Genomic DNA, 23839 nt, shown 5'->3' on the forward strand with positions numbered 1-23839 from the left:
AATTAAACTAATTGTGACCTCCCCTACGTCTCATCATGTGCGGGCATGGCGTTACACACAGCTATTATCTGCATGTGTGATACAAATATGCATGCAGTTATGTGTTTTAATTATGACGTTGTACACATGCTGATAACTGTACGTATATGCAGCCTGTGTTATAATTATAGCCACACACAAACCCTACAGTCATAGTGACCCATGCACAAGTACAATGGAAACGTGCACTGTGAATACTTCAGCTATGCTAATTTAGCAAACCCATTAAAATTGTTTTGACAAAGTTTCACAAACATAAGCAATGATAGAAAGACAGCAATTAGCAAAGAAGCCAACACTGATGAGTATCCAGGCTAAAACCATGTGCTTTAAAAGAATTCACGGAATAACAAATTATGTAACTTAGAAATACATGCACATGTATAGTTATGCAGAACAAAATTAATGTAACAATAATATGATTGCATTTTGTACACACATTTTAATTAATCGCTAACTGATGACTATATAATTATTGTTCTGAAATAGCAGCTGTTGAGAGGAGCCACGGCTACAAATGCTCGTTCTAATTAGAGGGAGGGGGGGAAGGCAGTCTTATTAGCGATGTTTATAATGATGAGGTGTCAGGGCCAAATTGACTGTCTTTGGCCTTCAATGGGAGCCATGGTATCTGGATGGCATGAAAGTAAACAGTTAAAGAGAACCATTGGCAATGAACGTAACCCAACTACTATTATGAACACACTCAGTGGATTATATGAATAGGAAAAGAACATGCAATCAGTATAGCTAATAACCAGTTAACTGGATATGCCAAACATGTTCTTGTGCAATCAACACAAGAAAGAGAAATGTATATAGTGCTTGTTTTGTGTAGCTGGGACAACTAATTAAATAATAAGCTCTTAGGCTGATTTGTGTGTGGCATGCAATAAGAATGGAATGATCGAGCGGAGTCCGAATGTACCTGCTATGCAGTAACTATGCGGTAACTATGCCAACTATGTTACAAGTCAGTGCTCACGGTTCCCTATCTACCCCACCAGCTCAGGCAATGTACACATTAGCTCACAGGCAATGTACACATTAGCTCACATGCAGGCAACTCATCGCTAAGGGACAAGCTTCCAAAATTACCACTGGAAATGTCTCTCCTCAATATAAATATTATCCTTTCAGTACAGTAGCTTCCATCCTCGTACAGCTGGAACTGTAATACACCCGCTTCCGGACAGAGCCTGAAATATTTCCTAGCTCTCATGTGTTTACACTGCAAAGTCGACAGTTAGGGGACAATGAATATGATTAACCTCTAGAGTGGGCGATTGGACCGTCTTTGTTGTGTTGTTACAGCAGCTATAGGCTCCAAACTATTGACTCAGTCTATAATCGAATTACCCTGGTGTCGGCTTCAGTCTCCATGGAAGTACCGGAACACACAAGTTGAGATCACATGTAACCAAACCAACTGAGAATAATATATTAAACTTTTAATTTCGGCAGTAACAGTATCTGTGAAAGACTATAATTATATCACAGCTAGTGCACTATGAACTCATAGTAGAAGCCTTTTGCCTAGGGCTATATAATTATGTACACATGCATGGCAATAAATAGTTATGTAATAATACGGTGCTTTGCAGCTCACTAGGAAGTTTGGGGCAAATGGAAAAAGTACTTGAGATAAGGGTAACAGTTTACACAACACCTAGATAGAGCAGTGAAGTGGTTTACTTGTGTAAACTGTTACACTTTCTCAAGGACATAGCTTTCATTTGCCCTCAAATTCCAAGTGAAGCTGCTAAGGGCAGAGTACTATAGTACCATATAAGGGAGCTGCCGACACTGGTCGATCGGGATGGTTGATATACTAACCACACTAGACAAAATCTCACTAGCCTCGATTCCAGGCCGCTCTCAATTAGGGCTGGGATCAAGGCTAACATCTTACATGTAGACCTAAATGTAGCGGGTGTTAAAATAGCCACCACTTGAAAAATTCACTGCAACCTATTATACACATTCTCTTCTAAGCATTTTCAGATTAAGGCTGGGTAAATACAAACAGACAAACAGACAAACGGACGACATAGCTGTATGCAATTAGTCATGTGACACCTTTAAGGGCCTCAGCAACAAAAGCCTTACGGGTGCTAGATTAAAATAAAGAACTTCCTGCTAAAGTTGGCACTAGACAACCATACAATTGTCTAGAGCCAACCAATATTTACTAGTTTATAAAACCACAAACCACAAATCCACCCACACATACACTCACTGGTGAAGTGTGTCACAGGGGTTAAAGGTGAAGCTTCCATATATGGATATGAGGGTACACTCATTGTTGAAGTGCGCCACAGGGTTTAAAGGTGAAGCTTCCATATATGGGCACGAGGGCTCCAGCTGGACACCTGCAAAGAGACGACACAGACAGTAATTTTAAGTCACAGACCATACTTTTTCTAGTACTAGAACAAAGGTACGTGAACGGCAGTATTATGTACAACCAAGAGTGTATGAATACATACATGCGCTCCAGACACTATACACGTACGTACATGCATAACAAATACTTGCAGTGACCAGTAGATTCCTACAGTGTGCATCACTAGATTTTAGGAGTGTACATTTTTTCTTAATTTTATGATAAAACAAAGGAATTTTTTACTATGAATGCAAATTTCTCATAGTTCCGCCCGGCACCCCCCCTAATGCTAGCACACCTTACGATACAAAGAGAGGCCACATAACACTGACAACATGGTTGTCAACGTGGCCATGTATGGGAGGTTTGGTGATTGATACCACTGGACCACCCCTCCCACACACACACACCTAAATCTAGGGCAAGACACGGTGGGAATAATAACACATCATCTTCCTGTTAGGATAGATGATTGCGTATATATGGCAGGACAGTTCATGACAGTACATGTGTTTACAACAGGTGAACATTTGTCAAAGAGTACTTGATAATAATTGTCAATTAATTGTTATATAATATTATATGTTTACCGAACACACACACCATACATGTACCACCCACACACCTATATTGACTCATGCAATAGTGTAACATGCATGCATGCATATACACACACACACACACACACACACACACACACAGTATAATACATCACTGAGTCTGTGTGAGGTATCATGCATGTACATGGTTAAATAACAATTAAGTGTCCATGGTAACAGATACATGAAGGACATGATTCACTCAGGCATGGTGAACTTCCAAGAACTAGGAAACAAGCCGGACTGTCTACTTTAGTTACCGTATAGTGAGCATAAACTGAAGACTAGGTCGACAAAACAAATAATACATTCACAAGAAATCCGGCGGCAACACTTCAAAACGGGACGTACACTTATAGCTATAAGCTTTGTTGGCATAACAGCTAACGACACTGTATGAATGTACTTGCAAAACATCATCCAATTCTGAGGAAACTAGCACTTCAAAACGGGACATATGATCGAATGGCAACCAAAACCTACGGATATTTGTTGACACAACACTGACACTCTATATGAAAGTAACAACAAAATGAACACTCAACAAAACAGTCCCTTACTCCCCTGACCCCTCCCACCTCAATACTAGTACTGTATGTGGCAATTTAGAAGCCTAAACCATTTATTTGAGAAGCCCTGATGAAAAAGTGACAACGTAGCTCTGTCTTTCGGATGCAGAATGCTTCCTTTGGGGCCCCCTAACACCCACACTGTCACCTTATTTGTCTCTTTGATGAGACTAAAACTCATAGGATCTCATACTTAGAAGCCACTCTAGTCACACGCACACACCACGCAGTACTGACTTGTTTTGGCTTACGTTAGCTATGATATTTATATGTTTACGTGCTGAGGGGAGTTACGTTTTTCCCAGTTTATTGGACATGCATGTACACATGCACCCAAACAAGGGTAGCATAGTCTGTACTCCTAGGTATGGGGCAATCTCTATGACATGTCATGTACGTACTAAGGCATGGGGGGAATCTATGACACGTAACTGTGCTACGTAGCTGATAAACAATAAACACAAAACTGTAATTGACAACACCTGTACAATGGCCACCATAACACATCTCTTAATTGTATATGTAAGTCCATATGGTAGCTACGTAAGTTTTCTTGGTGCTGGATACACAGACTTGTTTGTTCACTTAATTGTACATGTATGCCCATATGGTAGCTAAATTGTCCTGGGGATGGATATACATTTGTACACAGACTTGTTCACTTGGAAACAGTGTTTGAAACACAAGTAAACATGCATCATCCTGTTGTTTACACAGGAACACGATCACCAACTAAAGTGGCCCTAACTGAAATGGAAATTGAACTCAGTACTACAGAGAATAGAACCATGTTACTGTATATACATGCATACTCTCCACAGCCTTTTCAAGAATATTGGTACACAAAAATTCATACAGTAGACTCTCGCTATTCCGGCCAAGCTGTACTGTCCCAAGGGTGACCGGATTAACGAAAGTCTACTGTAACCTTTCTTGTGATTTATTCATACTGAGGAGGGTATAGGCCCTAGGGTCATCCTGCATCACTAGTTACCTCTCTATCTCTGAGACTCTCCCCTCACCCCCGGAGTACATCCTGCATCACTAGCTACCTGTCTCTCTCTGAGACCATCCCCCCACCCCGGGGTACATCCTGCATCACTAGCTACCTGTCTCTCTCTGAGACCATCCCCCCACCCCCGGGGTACATCCTGCATCATTAGCTACCTGTCTCTCTCTGAGACCCTCCCCCCACCCCCAGGGTACATCCTGCATCACTAGCTACCTCTCCTCTGAGACCCTCCCCCCACCCCCGGGGTACATCTTGCATCACTAGCTACCTCTCTGAGACCCTCCCCCCACCCCCGGGGTACATCCTGCATCACTAGCTACCTCTCTGAGACCCTCCCCCCACCCCCGGGGTACATCCTGCATCACTAGCTACCTCTCTCTCTCTGAGACTCTCCCCCCACCCCCGGGGTACATCCTGCATCACTAGCTGCCTCTCTCTCTGACCCCACTCCTCACCCCTGGGGTATAGGCCCTAGGGTCATCCTGCATAACTTAGCTACCTGTCTCCTAACCCTCTGGGTATAGAGGGCTTGTCCGGCAGTCACGGATGAACCACTTTAGTCCACTATAAACAGGATATAATCTAATTAATTACCACAACCTATATATATATTATGGTATGTACATGTAAGACGTACACTACAAACCGCGTTTATGACATGATTGCAAACACTCATTGTTAAAACTTCTAGGAAACGTAAGGTCACACCATTTAAAAGGCTACTATATAATTATTGAATCGGTTGGCTAGCTACAATCTGATGTTAAAGCTACAGGGCTTTTATTTATTATTTTATGGCATGCACTAATGCTTACAGTGCATGGGTACTTGGCAACTGAGCAATCAAGCGTAACATTATAATGACTACACTATATAGGCCAAACATTACGCAATAAAGTCATCCAATACAAATTTAAGGCAACAGACAGTTTGTACAAGCACATGAACAGCTTGCTTAGTTACGATAACTACATGATTTACATGTATATAGACTTCAATTGCTTGTATAATAACGAGACAATTAGACAAGGTTTTCAATTTTAATAGAACCTTAAGCCCCATCAGGCAGTCTATGCATATACAGACACCTAACCTAGACTGTAGATCTTACTCGATTTAAATATTCATGAGGCACACGATATTGGTAGTAATTAATGTACATGTGCTTACTATAGACATTGCAAACATATCATCTATCATCCCATACTGTACCCAATACAAGTGTAAGACTTCGTATAAGCACAGTGAACAGTTTGCTTAGACTAATACACGTTTAGATAATTTCATTACAAATTGCTTATCACAATAATCAATTTCAATTACAGCTATGTTACAAGATTACATGTAAACACGGGTAACCATAGCAATTAATGGAGCGGAAGCACCTCACGCAACCTGAGCCCACAGGATACAGTAACAAAATACACGTACAATATAAAATACAACAGACAGACAGACAGAGACGTTATGAATGCATTGGGACTCACATATATATACCCTAGCTTGGGTGAGCAGAGAACAATAGGATTAAGTAATCGTATCAAAAGCATGCTTGTAGCTTGACACCATGGGAACACGTACACGTACATGACATCGTGGGGATGTTTATCAGAGGAGGGGGTGAGTGTATTGACAATGAGACCACCCCCTCCTAGATCATGTGTGTGGCTAGATCATGTGTACGGGAGATATGTCACACACAGAGAATGGAATTACGTACTTCAGTTGAATTCCAGAATAGTTGGCACCAATAGTCATATTTAAAACATAAAAACATAAATGTACAAGCTCCCAAGGTAACTGATCTAAAGCATTGTTTATGATTGACCCATTAAAACAAGCCCCATCAGGCAGTCTATGCATATATACAGACACCTAACCTAGACTGTAGATCTTACTCGATTTAAATATTCATGAGGCACACGATATTGGTAGTAATTAATGTACATGTGCTCACTATAAGGAAACATTGCAAACATATCATCTATCATCCCATACTGTACCCAATACAAGTGTAAGACTTCGTATAAGCACAGTGAATAGTTTGCTTAGACTAATACACGTTTAGATAATTGTAATTATTTTGTCACGAGACAAGGTTTTCAATTTCAATTACAGCTATGTTACAAGATTACATGTAAACACGGGTAACCATAGCAATAAATGGAGCGGAAACACCTCACGCAACCTGAGCCCACAGGATACAGTAACAAAATACCCGTACAATATAAAATACAACAGACAGACAGACAGAGACGTTATGAATGCATTGGGACTCACATATATATACCCTAGCTTGGGTGAGCAGCAGAGAACAATAGGATTAAGTAATCGTATCAAAATCATTCTTGTAGCTTGACACCATGGGAACACGTACACGTACATGACAGTGTGGGGATGTTTATAGGAGGAGGGGGTGAGTGTATTGACTATGAGACCACCCCCTCCTAGATCATGTGTGTGGCTAGATCATGTGTACGGGAGATATGTCACGCACAGAGAATGGAATTACGTACTTCAGTTGAAATTCCAGAATAATTGGCACCATTAGTCATATTTAAAACATAAAAACATAAATGTACAAGCTCCCAAGGTAACTGATCTAAAGCATTGTTTATGATTGACCCATTAAAACAAGCCCCATCAGGCAGTCTATGCATATACAGACACCTAACCTAGACTGTACTGGTCAGGAGGTATGTATTGGGGCCACTCACACGTGTACTTAAATATTCATGAGGCACACGATATTGTAATGTACATGTGCTCACTATAAGGAAACATTGCAAACATATCATCCCATACTGCACCCAATACAAGTGTAAGACTTTGTATAAGCACAGTGAACAGTTCGCTTATAAATTATGTTTAGATAATTGCAGAGTTCATAATAAAACATATTTATATATGAAAAGCGCTAAAAAGCTATAAAAGTAGTGCCAATCCTATTAAAGCATCCTGCATGGCTTCAACAATAAGTTGTACGTAGATATGCTTGTCACAATTAAGACAAAATTTTCAATTTCAATTACAGCTATGTTACAAGATTACATGTAAACACAGGACCATAGCAATGAATGAGCCGGAAACACCTCACGCAACCTGAGCCCGCAGGATACAGTAACAAAATACCCGTACAATATAAAATACAACAGACAGACAGACAGAGACGTTAAGAATGCATTGGGACTCACATATATATACCCTAGCTTGGGTGAGCAGAGAACAATAGGATTAAGTAATCGTATCAAAAGCATGCTTGTAGCTTGACACCATGGGAACACGTACACGTACATGACAGTGTGGGGATGTTTATCGGAGGAGGGGGTGAGTGTATTGACAATGAAACCACCCCCTCTTAGATCATGTGTGCGGCTAGATCATGTGTGTGGTAAGAGGATCACATGACTGTACAGGAGATATGTCACGCACAGGGAATGGATTTACGTACTTTAGTTGAAATTCCAGAATAATTGGCACCATTAGTCAGTCATAAACTGCGTGTGATATTTAATAAGACATTAACCTTGTTCACGTACAAGCTAGAATATCACAAGCTCGATCCTAAGTACATGTATATATTCAGTTAGGTAACTGATCTAAAGTATTGTTTATGATCGACCCATTAAAACAAGCCCCATCAGGCAGTCTATGCATGTACAGACACCTAACCTAGACTATTAATAGATCTAAGCACTGGCCAGAAGGTATGTGTTGGGGACACTCACACACTCACATTTAAATATTCATGAGGCAAGGAACACAATATCGATTCGTAGCAATGTGCCATCTGGTATGCAAGAAATGTGGAGGACTAGTTCCAATGACTCGTACTATTATTAATACATGTATCAGAGTACTCATTTCAATGCAGCCAAGCAGTATGATATTACAAATACCACTTCAGCTAACAATTAGCACAAGGCGCTCCTCCAATGACCACACAAGGGCAGCTGTTTAGAGCCTTGTTTCCATAGTGATCCATAATGTCATAATTAGGGGTGACCCACTGGCTAGAACTGAGATATACAGTTACTCATGCACACACAGACTGACAAATATGCAACATTGGAAATTAATTTTAACTAAGTACATCTTCCTGTTGATGTATAAATTGTATAATTAAGTGTCCCATTTCACACGTACCATATCCTCAGAGCTAATTCAAATCATTGAATGGTTGTTTGATCAACAGTTTGAGAACTACTCTTATTGTCCGCACACACACACACACACACACACACACACACACACACACACACACACACACACACACCACACACACACACCACCATAGGAAGGGGCTAATTAATGCACTCGGGTAATTATGCAGAGCTACAAGCTATACGGATGCAATGGAGGAAATCTTTCCTATACAAGGTTGAATGGTCCCATCACCGTGGCACCGGTAATAACCCTTCCTGTGTTAGAAGGAAACTATCTAGCTCACACATATGTACGTACTGATGGACACGGGTTATACTGCTGGGTTTGAATTAATTCAATTCATTTAATGATTGTCTCACTTTCCTAGTATAGACTGGTTTGGTCCTACTGCCTATATCCCCATAGCACTGATCACGCTTCGGCTTCCTGTGTTGGGAGGAAACTACAGGTCATACGTATATATACGATGGACCGCCGGGTTTGAATTAATTCAGAAGCCATTAATGATTGTTTCACTTTCCTAGTGTAGACTGGTTTGGTCCTACTGCCTATATCCCCATAGCACTGACAACCCTTCCTGTGTTGGGAGGAAACTACAGGTCATACGTATATGTACGTACTGATGGACATGGGTTATACTGCCGGGTTTGAATTAATTCAGAAGCCATTAATGATTGTTTCACTTTCCTAGTGTGGACTGGTTTGGTCCTACTGCCTATATCCCCATAGCACTGTCAACCTTCCTGTTTTGGGAGGCACACTGATGTCATAGGTAACCACTGAATGTATGGGGTCAGAATTCGACAAGAAGCCATTACTACGTACCTCAACCTGTTTTCCCTTTCCTAGTATAGATATAGGTCTTAGTCTGACAGTTGCTGATGCTGGGGTGTTAAGGTCATCTGGACCAAACCACAGAAGCACTTACAAATGTCGCTTTCTTACGAAATGAATTAGCAGAAGGCTTCTTCAGGGTATAGTATGTGGAACAGTTTCCGAGCTCTTAATTGGGAACACCAAAATATGCAAGTCTATAATTATAGACATTAGACTCATCAGCGGATATACGTAGACCAACAAATACGCTATTTGATAGGCCTTCCTAAGAGCTAATGATCATATTATGAGGATCACTAACTAACTTAGTCTGAGGTATAGTCATACATGCAGTTATGGGCTTCTTTTACTGGTATTTCTGACCGATATCCGATTTAAAACCACATAGGTACAGAGTTAATTGTGGCGGGATGCTTGTACATGTACCAGTGGTCATATATATAAAAGCTTCTGAAATCATGCGACATGTACGTGCGCGGTCCACATAGCTAAAACATTACTGCATTGAGTGATGCCATACAAAAAAAGGAGTTTCAGTTGCTATTGATAGTTCAATAATCCGTGTGAACACACTGAGCTAGTGCAAGATCTCACATTGCTTCTAGGAAACTACATGTATACAAAGTCCACAATGATAGATAATTATTATTGAGGGCATATTTTTAAGAATTATAAATTACCGACTAGATCACGTATAATACAGATGAAAGGAGTTTGCTTTTGTTTACCTAACAAAAGGCATGCTGAGACCTACAATAGATACAGAACTATCGATTTACGTCCCTTTAGAGGAGCTAACTGAATCAATAACACAACTGTAAAGAACAAAATTAGTATACAAACACACAGTACAGCCCACGTACAGTCAACCTAATTTAGGGAAATGTCAACAACCACTAACGGATAGAGCCATAGAAGAGTACTACTTCAAATATGATTTTTAAGAAATTGACTGCACGTACAGTATTGGGGGGGTGAGAGTGTATGGGGGAGAGAGAGTGTATGGGGGGCGATAGTATGGGGGGGGGGGCAAGAGTGTATGGGAGATGAGGGTATGGGAGGGCGATAGTGTTTGGGGGGCGATAGTGTATGGGGGGGGGGGAGGGCGAGCACAAAGAAGATACATATGTACATGATTTGTAGGGAGAAGACATTATTGAGGAAATAGGTAATTAAAATACCAGTGGGATCAAGAGATGGGTACATGCATAGCTACGCTGGCCACCCAAATGGCTGCTAATTGCCATTGACAACCGACAGGAGACAGCTGGGCAGGCAAACACAAATGTTGTCACTACACAAACTAATTGTAAGCTGGGACAATCTATAGTGTTTGCCACTATGAATATCATTAAAAGACCATTTAGTAGGAAAGTTTGGGTGGTAATTTAAATAATTGATCCAATTTCAAAGGATGCATGCTACGCACAATTGAGTATAGTGTTGCGTGTACTAATGAGACGCTGGGCTAATTAGTGAGGGCATTACAGAGACGCCTAAGAGCTAGATCACATGACCAGATCAAAGTACCCGGCAAATATGGCCATGCATGCAGCATTAGTGAAGGAATTGCAGAGACGCCGAACTAAGAGATCACATGGCCAGATCAAAGTACCCGGCAAATATGGCCACGCATGCCATATACGTACGTACATACATGTATACGTACTTGTAAAGGTTAAGATTCCATTTCACAATTAATTACAAGTGGCAAGTATAATTATCATGTGCAATAGGGAGATAATCAGAAACAGATGCTAGCGATGATGAGGTCATCATTTTGGCCTGACGTCACTTTGGGAGGGATTGCATGATTAACGCTAAACATATCTTAATAAATGAAAATATCTTAGTTATTCAAAAACGTAAGTAGAAAAAATGCAGATTTGGGTGGACTAAAAGTGTGTCAACAAAGAGAGGCAATACAGTACACACATAGCTACGAAACAGTGATGGTTGACTAACACTACACCGTCCCCCACTGCTCTATCTAATTATTGGCATACGGCGGAGAAGTTGAAGAAAGCAAAACAGAAATTGAGAATGGGACAATAACTTGGCCCCCCTACACTACACTCTCCATAAATGCTCGGCTTGTTTAATAGCAAGGTATAATCAATATGACGTTTATTTGCACTCCTAGGAGATGTTATACACACAACAAGGATGAATAAAACAATAATGATATCATCAATTTTAATACAATACAGCTAAAGACTCTTTGTGCACAAATATGGTACATGTAGGTGCAGTGGAAACCTCTGAACGGTCACCCACCCCTGAAGAAAGGCCTCGTCTCAATTGAACAGTTGTAACTGTGTACAAACTAAGCAACCTCTCAACAAAGTAGCAATCTTGCTTGATCCTCGTGCATATACATATAATAAACGAGTTCCGTAAAACAGTACGTATGAGTGCAATGACTTCAGAGTGGAGGTGGGCCGCAGCATTACCTAATACGTACCAGGCAAGCTTAAGTAGGATACAATCAAATTTTACAACTATACCCACCTCTCAGCCGACACCACCTCCTCCAGCACACTGCCTAAAGAATCACACTAATCCAAACAGCCACATCATCACCTGCATATAAAGACAATTACGTGACTTAATTAAGACCATTAATCGTGCACCTCTTTTGTACTAAAACAAACTACAGGGCTATATAAATAAATAAATCAACAGCTCATGAGACGACAATGAGAGGAGGAAATATTATATTGCTAGTCATTGCAAAATATACACTGTACACAGGTCATGAATATCGTTACTATAATTGCAGACCATGTGTATGTCCTTTCAACCACTAACCCCACGGAAACATGCCCTTATAGTAATGTGTGTACGCCCAGCTAGAAACAGCTGTCGTTTATTAGTGCCTGTGGCCAATAACAATGCTGAGAGTATACGTACATACGTAGGTGTAATAAAGGTCCAATTGTTAAACTTACAGCGTCGTAGGGTCTAACATAATAGGATAATGCGTGCATTTATCACATTCTAACATTTTCAAAACAAGAGCTCAACAATACTCAAACGCTGACAATAGAAAACATAGCGCACTTCATCAAACAGCCAAATCTCAATACTAGAGTAAATTAACGAGTAAATGAACGAGATACCGTACAAAGCTGGGGGGTCAGTTCTCTGTGTACAATTGTACAATTATGTTATGTATACGTACGTCAATGAACTCAAAGAATGGAGTCAAAGAAGAAGGCCTCTTAACAACTTGACCTTATTGTAAGCAAACCGATGGGGCATGAAGACACTCCCCCCTCCCCCGGCTGGCCCTGACAACAGCGATGGTATGTTCTTCAGAGTCTGCATGAGATCAGAGAGGGGGTCACAGTACTTGAGCACTCACTTTGATCCACGGCCAGAAACACATCTGTTAGGGAGTGAATGGAATGAACACATTGTTGCGTATAAATTAACACAACTGACCAATTAATTAACTATAATATCATACCAACACCACTTTTGTATACAATGTACGAAAAACACTACAAAGATACATGTTACAAGCTGGTGCATAAGAGAGCGCTTTTCTGGGAAAAAACGAAACTTTTAACTGTTCATAACCAGAGTTTGGAACCTTCAATTTCAAAACTAAAAGATGCATTTAGCAGCTGTTTGGTAGTGCTACTGACAATAATAATAGTTCGCTTAAATCATGTAATAATCGCTATTTCCCATATTGCTACGAACAGTACAAGTTCAGTAAAAAAAAACACCTTATTCACACATCTAACTGTAAATCTTCTACTTAATTCTTTCTTTGACTTTTAACTGCTACCGTATTACTAGAATATTTTTCAGATGAAAAACCTTTGCGAATGAGCCAAATCAGTAGAAAAATTGGCCCTTTGCGATCTAACTATTGCGTTCTGGAAAGGATCGTGTGTATTTACTAGTACTAATTTAGGTTTGCGATTTTATTGTTGCGAATTGATCAACCCTCACAAAGTTCGCATATGTTTAATGTTCGCAAAACATTCTAGTAATACGGTATACAACTTCCAAGTGAAGTCCAATCCCCCCCACATTGGCATGACATAATTACATCAGAGCCCCACAGACTAGCTGCAATCCCCCCCACATTGGCATGACATAATTATGTCAGAGCCCCACAGACTAGCTGCAATACTTTTGCCCCTATTGAACTTCCAAATAAACTCTGATTCATCGATCACAATGTAGTTTAATACCAGGATTATTTTACAAAGGGATATGCTTTATAGGTTACATTATTGAACAACACAAAAGCGTGCACACTACATAAACACAGAGGACGGTGAGTGGAGCTATGGATACCCGTATCAAGATTACACAGCTGCTATAGAAGGCCTGAGTCTCGTTCACACCCGAGCACAGCTGTTGGTGTGGCGTCAGTTAGTCGGCCCCTTAATACTGACCAGACTCATCACAACAAAGGGGTATAAGGTGTACTGTGTGTAAGGAAATGCAACCACTACCTGTCCCTGTGTGTACGAAACTTGACACAAGGACCGTGTGTGTGTGTGTGTGTGTGTGTGTGTGTGTGTGTGTGTGTGTGTGCGTGTGCGTGTGCGTGTGTGTGTGTGGTTTTAGAGCTGTACACGGGACAGAGCAGCTGATTGAGAGGTACTGTACCAAACCCGAGCCCGCTTTGATAATTCATTGAAATTGAATTAAGATAGTTTCTTACTTCCAGCGAGGCTGCAATAGACACTAAGGCTATCTGAACACAAAAGATAAGTTTCAAGTGCATCGAACAATAATTAATTATGTGCAGCATAAATTTAGGTCCTAAGACGTGTATTTACAATCGTATATGTACAGTCAACGGAACAAACAAGGGGAATTCCTTGAGGGTGACAAGTGATGGATCGTTGGACTGTCTTATCATATAGTGATCTCAGAATGATACACGTTTCATTGTTGGTATAATTTATTAGGCACAGGAAATTGGTGACCGCTAGTTCATGTTGTCACGGTGAGATAATGAATGAACACATTATGACATACTCCATAATTACAACAAGTACGACATGTATACAACATATTGAATATCTGGTAGTGTTTCAAAGTCTTGGATACGTGACTTGGTGCATTGCAACGTATAGACATCCGACTGACTACCACATCTTGGCATTCTAATGAGATATCTTACGTACGTCAGTTCTCATAAAACAAGTTCCCAGGAGTTTGGAAATGGTAGAAAGTGTTAAGAACATACGATACACTTATGCTAAACTGTTACTGGAAAATGAAAAGGTTCATTAATTAGCGTGCTATAGTTATGAAGACGTTAGGAGCTACTGGAGTTCGGCTAAAATTGAGGCTTAGGAATTCTGAAAAACAAACATCCGAGGCTGAGGCAGACTAAAATATCAGGTTTTCTTTTAGTGCAGGTTGGCGAGTGATTTTTCCCCTCCGCTTGAAATATTCTGTCACTATCTTAGAGCAAGTAAATGTCCTACTTGCATCTGTCAATCACCCGCTTAATATTAATTGGAATCTATTTTCACACACTTGTGCAATCTTAAAAGAAACCTGATCTCAAGGAGCAAAAATGGAAGTTAAACGGTACAGATGGAAGAATATGTTTGTAACCGAATATCGTTTTAGAATCAATATTACAGTTAGTGTAGCAATGTGAAAAATCTAACGGAAGTTTTTACGGCAACGAGAGTGATTCATCATTGCATTTGATGGAATTTCATGTGCTGGGAAAACGATAGTCTCAAATTTTAACGCTAACTTTCTTTTCTTTGATCCTGAAATAATATGCACTGTCCGAGAATAACACGTCTCTCATGAATTCTATTAACTGGTAAAGTGCTCAAAAACAGAAAAATGAGTCAGGAATGTCTAATTATGGAAAGAAAAATGAAGTGACGACATAATTATAACTTGAGAATAATTGATCGGAATTCTGTCAAAATTTTTGTGAAAGTACTTCATAAGAATACCACCTGGACACAGCCTAATAAGGTTCCTAACTACGTATCTCAAAGAATATACAAAAAGGCATTCATTCGAAACTGGAAGAGAAAATCACCACTGAAATATTTTTGAAATGAAAAACAAGAAAATTAACGTTAATTGTATTCGCCCCACACTAATTATAGACATTAGTGTACCTGCTCAGCGTATAGCGAGTAATTTTCGGGGGGGAGGGGGGGAAAAACATTCGTGGTTGAGCAATATTTAGTCATTTCGTGGATAATATTTTTGTGGTTGCTGCTTGCACTGCAAGTAAAGGTAGGCAAGGTCGCTTTATTCATGGGTAAAATATCCGTGGTCAGACCTTCAACCAAGAAAACCACAAATATTTTGCCCTACGAAAATTACCCGCTCTATGGTACTTAAACGATCAAACAAACGTACTTAAAAATCAAAAGGAGACAATAATAATAAAATCAAAGAGTCATTTCCAACCTTGGTAAACAATCGCTATACAACAGATGCTCTAGGAATAATAAAAATTAACACTCCAAAATTGAATTTAGCACCAGGTGGCCTAAACAAACCAGGGGGTGGGCGCTAAGGCAACTGGCTGGATATTCGATACACAGTACTAGTAGACTACAGGTCTATGGTAGGTCTGGGAAGAGTGTCGAAATCAAAGCATATCTTGCAATATGAGAGTGGTTACCACACATTCAACACAATCTCACGCTAATGAGCTAACTGTGCATTAAGAGGCAATGAGGTGTGATGAACCTTTGCTGTATACGGGATGTATGCACAGCTAGTGGGGAGTAACATGATGGCCTTTAAGGAAGTGGACAGACAAAATGGTGCATTGGGGGGACTTGCCATAATTTAATGAGAGCCCATTACAAGACTGCATTAACTGTGCAGGATGATTAACTGTGCAGGATGATTAACCTTATACTGACAGTGGAGCACTTACGGTTGTAAAAAGATGGGCTGTAATGGCAGTCTGCATGTCTGCTGCTGTAATGAGCACTCCGGTGTAACGATCCACGTCCAAATAATCAATTATGGTAGTCCACTATAGACAATGGGGAACACACAAGGTTCAAGGACGGAGTCTCTATGGAAACAAAGTGCATAAATTGAGTCAGTATAAACAATTCCTATAACCAGCGACACTTCCCACAGATGAATGAGATGGGATACTTCCAAACATGTGTCAAAGTGAGTGGTTGTTCCCACGATACAGTAAGACCTCAGCTTTACATGTAAGGCAAGACTATGACAAATTTGGTTATTATTTTCATATCTAAACGTGTCGCTTAGCTAATGAGGCCGCCTAGGCTTGATGCAAGACCTCAGATTTGCATGTAAGGCAAAGACTGGAAAATTATAGTTATTATTTCCATATCCAAATGTCGCTTAGAGGGCCGCCTTGATGTCTGTATTAAACAGGGCAAAAACGTTCTAACTCATTACTTCTTTTCTTTTTTCTTCCTCTAGTCTTCGTTACTCTTCTTCTTGCCTTCAATTGGCCTCAGCATTTTGGGAAAGCTATAAAAAAAAGACAAAAATGTGGTATGGGCAGTAATCCTTACCTTCTCATAGGTTGCATTGTGGTTGCAGCTGTTTGTTGTTATGCCATTAGGCCACGCGGGCCACGTGGCTGCGAATTCTCCTGCAACTTTTTCCTTTGATGACCCTTTATCCATTCATGCAACCCAAAAAGTAAACCTACTTGCTGGACAGAGACTCTGCTTGCTGGAGAAAGAAAACATTGTATGGACAATTCCTTTTGAGGATATGTCACTAATAATCAAAAGCATAGAAGTAAATGCATTCAATAACTGTACATGCGTACACTGTGTGACGTTCCTCCACACTCAATCATAGCAACTGGGTGGCGACTACAGCCTGTACACATGGCCCTGTGCTCTCCTGTTAGCCCAACACATCTACGACCAGAAGGAATTCATCGGAGGGAAAAAAGTCTTAGAAGTGAGAGTTCAAAATTACCCGAATTATCGCCTCCTTATTTTTTCTCCAGCTAGGTGCAGGGACGGCTATACCTGGACTCACAGCCGCCAAGTGCGGAGGTCATGTGACCTTCACAGACCGCGAGGGGAATACATGTTTCCAAAACGCCATCAAGAGATCATGTGATCTCAATGGAATAGAGGGGATGGAGATTACCGAGGTCACATGGGGGTTGTTTTCTCCGACATTGCTGACCCTCCCCCCACAAGATGTGATAATTGCTTCTGACTGCTTCTACGACTCAAAAGGGGAGGAGTTATTATTATACACAATAACAATTATATTTAACTGTTTTCTTCAGATTTTGAAGATGTTTTGGCAACTGTTTCCTTTCTGATGGACAAAAACCCATCCTGTAAATTTTGGACTACCTATCAAGAAAGAAGGTAAAGGCATCCCTTACCAACTAACAGGTTGAGATTTCAAATGCATTTACAGTAGAACCTCGATTATCCAGACACCTTGGTTCCAGAGGCAGGCCGGATAACTGAATAATACCGGATAATCGAATAGATAAACCACGCCTTGTGATCCACCCACTTTATTGATAAACAGCAGTGCCACATGGTTGTCTATGCATGCGCAGAAGATAAGCAGACTTGTCTCCATAGTAACAGCTGCAATGTGCATGCGCATTTCAGGGACACACCCATTTTCTGAATTAGAAACTTCCAAGCCGGATAATCGAGGGTTCCGGATAATGGAGGGCTGGATAATCGAGGTTCTACTGTAGCTTTTAGGAATACATACATGTATCTATGATAATTATGTTTATATCGAATGTTATAGGACTACGTAGCCGAATTTTGACAACAGTAAATAGCATGCATAAACTGCAACATTCACAAATTTTTTAGGAGCCCATGTCTATTGTGGTCACCCCTATTTATCTCTTTCCTTGGCAATCTGTTGTAGAAATTACAACAATGGGTAAGGAATCGTTATGATGAATTAGATGAAGTTGTATGTGAGCTCCTCCCTGACAAACAAACTGTAGTCTAGGTAACCGCCTTATCAGTCAAGTAGGCTAAAAATCTGTGTCCTTTGATGTAAGCTTTGATGTCTCTTTGTGCATATGTAGTTATAAAAAAAAAAAAAAAAAAAAAAGAAACCTTTGACTAGCTAGGAAGAGTAGCAGCAGTAGGCAGCAGTAGTAGTAGCAGTGCAAGCAGGACTAGACTAGATTAAAAAGTTGGTGGAAAGAATAACTGACCGTTTGGACGTCACCTGGCTGCCAGACTTTCATCTGGACTCTTCCCCCTGAGTAGCTGGCCTTTCTCTAAGCCACAAAACTGAGCAAGAAGCTGAAGAAGCAGCTAGACAGAGACATGTACCTAGCCTTGAGAATTGGGAGGCGTGGCTCAACTAGTTAGCCCAGCCCAGAGGAATTGTTACCGTGGGTACTGAACAACCGTAGAAGTAGGGCTACCCCTGGCTTTACTGAATTAACTAGCTGTGTCTGCTGTCTAGTTGGACCAGATTTAGCTAGATAATGGGGTAGAGAATAGTTGAGCGGTGCTGTGTGTAGCTTGAACTGTACTGGCTGGCAAGAATCTAGTAAGCACCCTATGCACTGATAACTCGTCAGAATGGAGGGTATGTTCTAGGGATCTGGACAGCTGTACATCCAAAGGAGCCAGGGAGTGCCAATCATCTTCTCCCAGTCTCTGACACGCTAAACAAAAGGAGCTAGAACTGGGAGTCCCAGCTAGAATTGCTAGCCGGATCTAGACTAATAGAATGACTTGGAGGCGTGGTGAGGCCGGATCCACACTAATTGATCGACCTAAAGACGCTCCTGTTCCAGATTTCACGAATGGCAAGGAAAGGGTTATGTTTATAATACAGCCAGATTAATGGGCCCCAATAGAATAATAGCTTCAACCTCCTGTCTTTAGCAGGACGACCCGAAGGGAGACTGCTATGAATAATTGTACTTTTGCCTAAGTTCAACCCAACAAAGTTATCTGCATGTATACTCATAATTATAGCTGCTTTTTATTCCTACAGCTCAAACCGAACTCTGGTACACTTATTAGAGAGATGGGGACTAGAAGCTGCAGTCATTACCGTGGATACAAATAGCCCCAAGGACAGAGTGGTGGTCGAAGGACTGAGTGAAAGCAGATCATCTACTGAACACACACTCCACTTGTGGGAGATTACTAGCAGAAACAGTATATAGTAGGCCCTGATAAATTATGCTTTTTTTCACCCATTATTATAATTCTTGTGTGCGTCTTTAAAAAATCTGATTTTCCCCCAAAATGTGTTAAGACGTAAGCACAGCACACAACTGACACAAGACATAATTATGATTCTCAGTGTTATCTTGTTGACTTGAACTGATCCATAATATTCACCTTCTGTCTATCCTCGAGACCAGGCCGATTAAAATACGTATTTTAATCGGCCTAGGTTCGAGGCTGCCTTCTGTCATGAAAACCTCGTTATGCAAAACTTAATGTAAAGATCTTTACCAAAATGGACATTAATTTATACGCTAAAATTATTCCAAGTATAATTATTTATCAGGGCCTATAATAATTATACTGGCTGTAGATCAGTTTCATTTCACCATTAATTTTCACATGTTTGGTTTAAAAATTTTATTCATTTTTTAGCACAAAATACATTGTAACGATCAACTATAACTATAATACAGTCATGAATGCATAGCCATTGTCCAATAATCCAGTTATGTGATTATTACAAGCTAGCCAGCTAGGGCACCGTGTGACGAGAGGTCAGGTTCACTCGATATACCACTGTCCACAGCATCAACACGTCCACTAACCACTTTGTGAGCGGAGCGGGGGGAACGTGGTGGTACTGCACTGCGCCTTCTCTTTAGTAGTGCAATCTCTTCCCTGGCCAATTTAAGCTGCTTCTCTTCAGTAGCTTCTACCCTTTTCTGTGTCAGTAGGATAAACAATAATTTTACTAGTTCACAATGATTATATACACACTACTCACCAATGCCTGAAGAGATCTCTCTTTTCTCTTTAGTGCCTCCTCAGTTGACCTTAGCTTGGCCTGCACCTCAATCTCAAGACATTTACTTTTCTCTAGCTGTTTCTGAACGCTCTGTAGCTCAGTCTTTTGTGCGCTGTTTTTCTTCTCGAACTTAGTGCACTCCAATGTCAAGAGCTCTTTCATCGCCTCACTCTCCCTGTTCATGTGCTCCTCAGCCAGTGCCAACTTTTGTTGGCCTTCAAACTTGTGTATTTCTGATCGTTCCAATGCTTTCTTTGCGTCCAGTAGTTCAGTCTCCAAAGCAGTATATTTGTCAGCAAGCTCAGTGTTCTTTTTCAGTAGCGCCTCCTTTGTCTCCTTCCAGTCACTTCTTTCCTGTTCCAGACTCTCTTCATCCAAAATCAACGTTGTCTGTGCCTCAAATTCAAGCAGCTCTGATCGCTCCAATGCTTTCTTCGTGTTCAATAACTCAGCCTCGATATAATTGCGATCCTCGATAAGCAACGTGCGGTTTGCCATCATTTGTTTTTCAATGTTCAGCCATTCTTTCCTTTTTCTCTCCATGTGCTCCTCTGCCAACATAACCAAGTTCTTGGTATCAGTCTCCTGTCGTTTAGAATCCTCCAATTCCATTTTGACGTTAGTCATCTCAGCCTCCATGTCAGCAATACACTTCTCTACAAGCTTTTCATATTCGGACACCAATGATTCTTTTGTTTTTGTCCATTGAGCCCGTTCGAGCTTAAACTTATCTTCTGACATTTTCAATCTTTTGTAAGACATCGACTTCATTAGTTTGATTTGCTTCAGGTCATCATTCTTTTCAGCTAGTTCAAGCTGTAAGGTTATAAATTTTGATTACCATGCAATCATAGTAAAGAGTGTTATAATTATATATACCTTGAGGTGAGCATTATGTTTGGTAATGTCGTGGAGCTCCTTGGACAGAGAGTTGAGAAGATCCTGGAGTGAGTCTGCGTGTGTGGTTGCCTCTAAGAGCTTCGTAAGTAGAGTATCCCTCTCCAATGTCAGAATAGAGAGTTGGGACTCACTGTTGAGATTAATACCTATAAAGAGGTACAAAAAGCAATGTAAAGTTATTAGTTTGTAAGCTACAACCAACTGTGACATTGCAGAGTAACTTCTAAGGGAAATTATTTTGCAGCAACAAAAGAATTGCATGCATTATCTGCTCACCGTATAGGGACTGGAATTTCAATGCCAATGCCTTGCTTGTGGTAGTCCGTGCCCAGAGGTGGTACAGGGCAGTGCAAAGCACACACCCATACATTACAGTCACACATGTCAAGCCAAGATTTGGTCCCTATGAGAACAAACAAATTTTTTTTATTAGAATAAGCACATCCATTCATAGCTCTTTGGCTCACCATGTGGTAGGTCCATTCATTCCAGTAGGAGTTGAGAAGATCTCCATAGAACAGTGTTGATCGATAGTGATGCAAGCGCAAGTCAGAGGCCGTTCTGTCAAATTCCGTTTTGTCAAATTCCGATTCTGATATAAGGCTGACAGTTTCCAATTCCAGACCAACTTCATACACGATGGTCGTGTAGTCAAACGCTTGGGTTTTCGAGTAATCAATGTCCAGAGTTGATGAGAGGAGAAATGAGTTAAAATGCTTAAAATCCAGAGAGGTGTTTGCATCAACGTGAGAGTTTTCATCGCTCAGTGGTGAAGAGTCGTTCGAAACAAGGTTCTCCCCAGCAGTTTGCAATACCTGTGGAAAAAAGTTGACATAATTATAGCTAGCTAGCAAAAAAGCAATAAAAAGCAGCCCTTACGTCAATTTCTTTCAAGCAAAGTCCTTGCCTTGGGTTGAACAAGGCCCATTCTAAAGAGAGGGTAAAATCACTTCCTCCAAGAGACTGCAACTCATTCTGCAATTCATTCTTCAGGACTGTGCCTGAGCCTGTGATAAATACCGTATAGCGCGAAATTTTCGAGGCACTTATATTTCGTGGATTGGCCTCTAAAAGTATTTTCGTTGCACAATGTTCGCGGAATGACTGCTTACCGGAAGCCACGCCTTTAAATCTTGCACGTTATAGCAGGTAAAGAACGATTTTCGTGGACTTAATTTTCGTGTAGGATTGCTAACCCACGAAATCCACGAAAATTAAGCCCCTCGAAAATTTCGCGCTATACGGTAAATAAAGTATTAAATTTTATTATCAGTTAGCTAAAATGATAATTATTTTATTTTACCTAAGAAGCAGTTGGACAGTGTATTTTCTATCAAATGGGGAGGAGTTGAGAATCCAATTAGCACTGCTGCGGCCATGAGAATGGCACGTGCCGTGTTGCTTTCGAGCATCTTCTTGACCTAAGTAATCAATATCGTAGCTGATAAATAGCCTTCTTTCTCACAATAGAACTCAAGAGATCTGCTTGCAGATTTTGCAGGAGAATGAATGAGTGATGAGTTGATCTACTATTGCCATGCACACAAAACGCATAAACGCTACATGACGTCATCCTATGCAAAGTGACGCGTCGGTAAATTTTTGTGCCTACCGATATGCGATAATTTATGCTTACTCATCTCTACATACGGTAGCTCTCTTGATTTTCAGCTGTGACTAGAGCTATGCACTGCAGAATTATCGTAGCTAGCGCCATTTGCCTGTTGCAATTGAAAAAGGGTGGGGCTGCTGCATACTCAGAGCATGCGCAAAACAGCTTGTAGTTGTAGTTGTAGCTGGTTGATATTCAATGGTTGTATGATGTCTTTGTTCAAGTTTAAGTATTCAGCCATCACGGCCAATGAAGCAGGTAAGATTTATTGTAGCCAATAGCCATGTCTAAGGAGCTAGCTGGAAATTGTATGCAGCTTAGTTATACTTTATATAGCCTCGATTCAAGGCCGATTAAAATCGGCCTTGAATCGAGGCTATACTTTATATAGATCTAACTCATCATAAAATACAATCAGGCCTTACTTACAATCTTCTGTTGACCCCCCCCCTGCAGATATCAATACAAAACACTGGAGGAGGAAGCAGAGAGTATAGTCATTGTGGATGTGAGTACTGAGTGATAAATAAGCATTTAGCATGCAACATGTGAGCTTCATGTATAATTATAGATTTTAATTTGAGTCACTTGCACACAGTAAGCACTATGGAATGCAGTGGCGTAGCCAGGGGGTGGCAAAGGGGGAAAATGCCCCCCCTTTTTCTCTCTACTACTCTGCTCAATTTATTGTATCTGATTATCTTGCTGAGCACTCCCTTTCTTCGGAATCTTGCTGCAGTTATAGCTAGCTAGTAG

General features: G+C 40.6%; 2 protein-coding genes and 1 long non-coding RNA gene across 8 annotated transcripts in view; 1 reads left to right on the top strand and 2 right to left on the bottom strand.

Annotated features, from left to right (window-relative positions):
* Positions 1-17205, bottom strand: part of LOC135351344 (uncharacterized) — a 31894-nt gene extending 14689 nt beyond the window's left edge. The window contains exons 1-6 of one of the 2 annotated variants that reach the window (XR_010399435.1): positions 17017-17205; positions 16514-16657; positions 12847-13000; positions 12121-12192; positions 2279-2411; positions 378-670 (exon numbers count right to left, since the gene is read on the bottom strand). This is a non-coding gene — a long non-coding RNA (uncharacterized LOC135351344). Of the gene's footprint in view, positions 1-377; positions 671-2278; positions 2412-12120; positions 12193-12846; positions 13001-16513; positions 16658-17016 lie in introns of those variants that run through there. The other variant, XR_010399436.1, reaches the window with a different exon arrangement.
* Positions 17161-19913, top strand: LOC135351343 (histone-arginine methyltransferase METTL23-like). Of its 5 annotated transcripts, none has more exons than XM_064550328.1 (5): positions 17161-17316; positions 17431-17535; positions 17585-17820; positions 17874-17960; positions 19585-19913. In XM_064550328.1, the coding sequence occupies exons 1-5, from the start codon at positions 17176-17178 to the stop codon at positions 19757-19759; spliced, it is 744 nt and encodes a 247-aa protein (XP_064406398.1). In that variant the 5' UTR covers positions 17161-17175; the 3' UTR covers positions 19760-19913. The 5 variants fall into 5 exon arrangements, with proteins under 5 accessions (XP_064406398.1, XP_064406399.1, XP_064406400.1 ...); XM_064550329.1 differs by lacking the exon at positions 19585-19913 and adding an exon at positions 18013-18685 and having other exon boundaries at positions 17230-17367; XM_064550330.1 differs by having other exon boundaries at positions 17235-17367; positions 17589-17820.
* Positions 19914-20171: 258 nt separating this feature from the next.
* On the bottom strand, positions 20172-22963 carry LOC135351339 (coiled-coil domain-containing protein 18-like). The gene is made up of 7 exons (XM_064550322.1): positions 22775-22963; positions 22351-22478; positions 21939-22286; positions 21748-21874; positions 21451-21617; positions 20551-21387; positions 20172-20488 (listed from the first exon to the last, which is right to left on the bottom strand). Exons 1-7 carry the CDS (start codon positions 22881-22883, stop codon positions 20291-20293), a joined length of 1914 nt encoding a protein of 637 aa, XP_064406392.1. The 5' UTR covers positions 22884-22963; the 3' UTR covers positions 20172-20290.
* Positions 22964-23839: the final 876 nt, after the last annotated feature.

This window comes from Halichondria panicea, chromosome 17 (genome assembly GCF_963675165.1).
Source record: "Halichondria panicea chromosome 17, odHalPani1.1, whole genome shotgun sequence".
Taxonomy (NCBI): domain Eukaryota; kingdom Metazoa; phylum Porifera; class Demospongiae; order Suberitida; family Halichondriidae; genus Halichondria; species Halichondria panicea.

Coding starts and splice junctions, on each gene's coding strand:
- LOC135351339 (XM_064550322.1), bottom strand. CDS start 22,883: ATGCTCGAAAGCAACACGGCACGTGCCATTCTCATGGCCGCAGCAGTG. Junction 21,875..21,938: donor ATGAATGGACCTACCACATG/GTGAGCCAAAGA, acceptor TTGTTCTCATAG/GGACCAAATCTTGGCTTGAC. Junction 21,618..21,747: donor GAAATTCCAGTCCCTATACG/GTGAGCAGATAA, acceptor ACCTCTTTATAG/GTATTAATCTCAACAGTGAG.
- LOC135351343 (XM_064550328.1), top strand. CDS start 17,176: ATGCCATTAGGCCACGCGGGCCACGTGGCTGCGAATTCTCCTGCAACT. Junction 17,317..17,430: donor TGCTGGAGAAAGAAAACATT/GTATGGACAATT, acceptor ACTCAATCATAG/CAACTGGGTGGCGACTACAG. Junction 17,821..17,873: donor GACTGCTTCTACGACTCAAA/AGGGGAGGAGTT, acceptor ACTGTTTTCTTC/AGATTTTGAAGATGTTTTGG.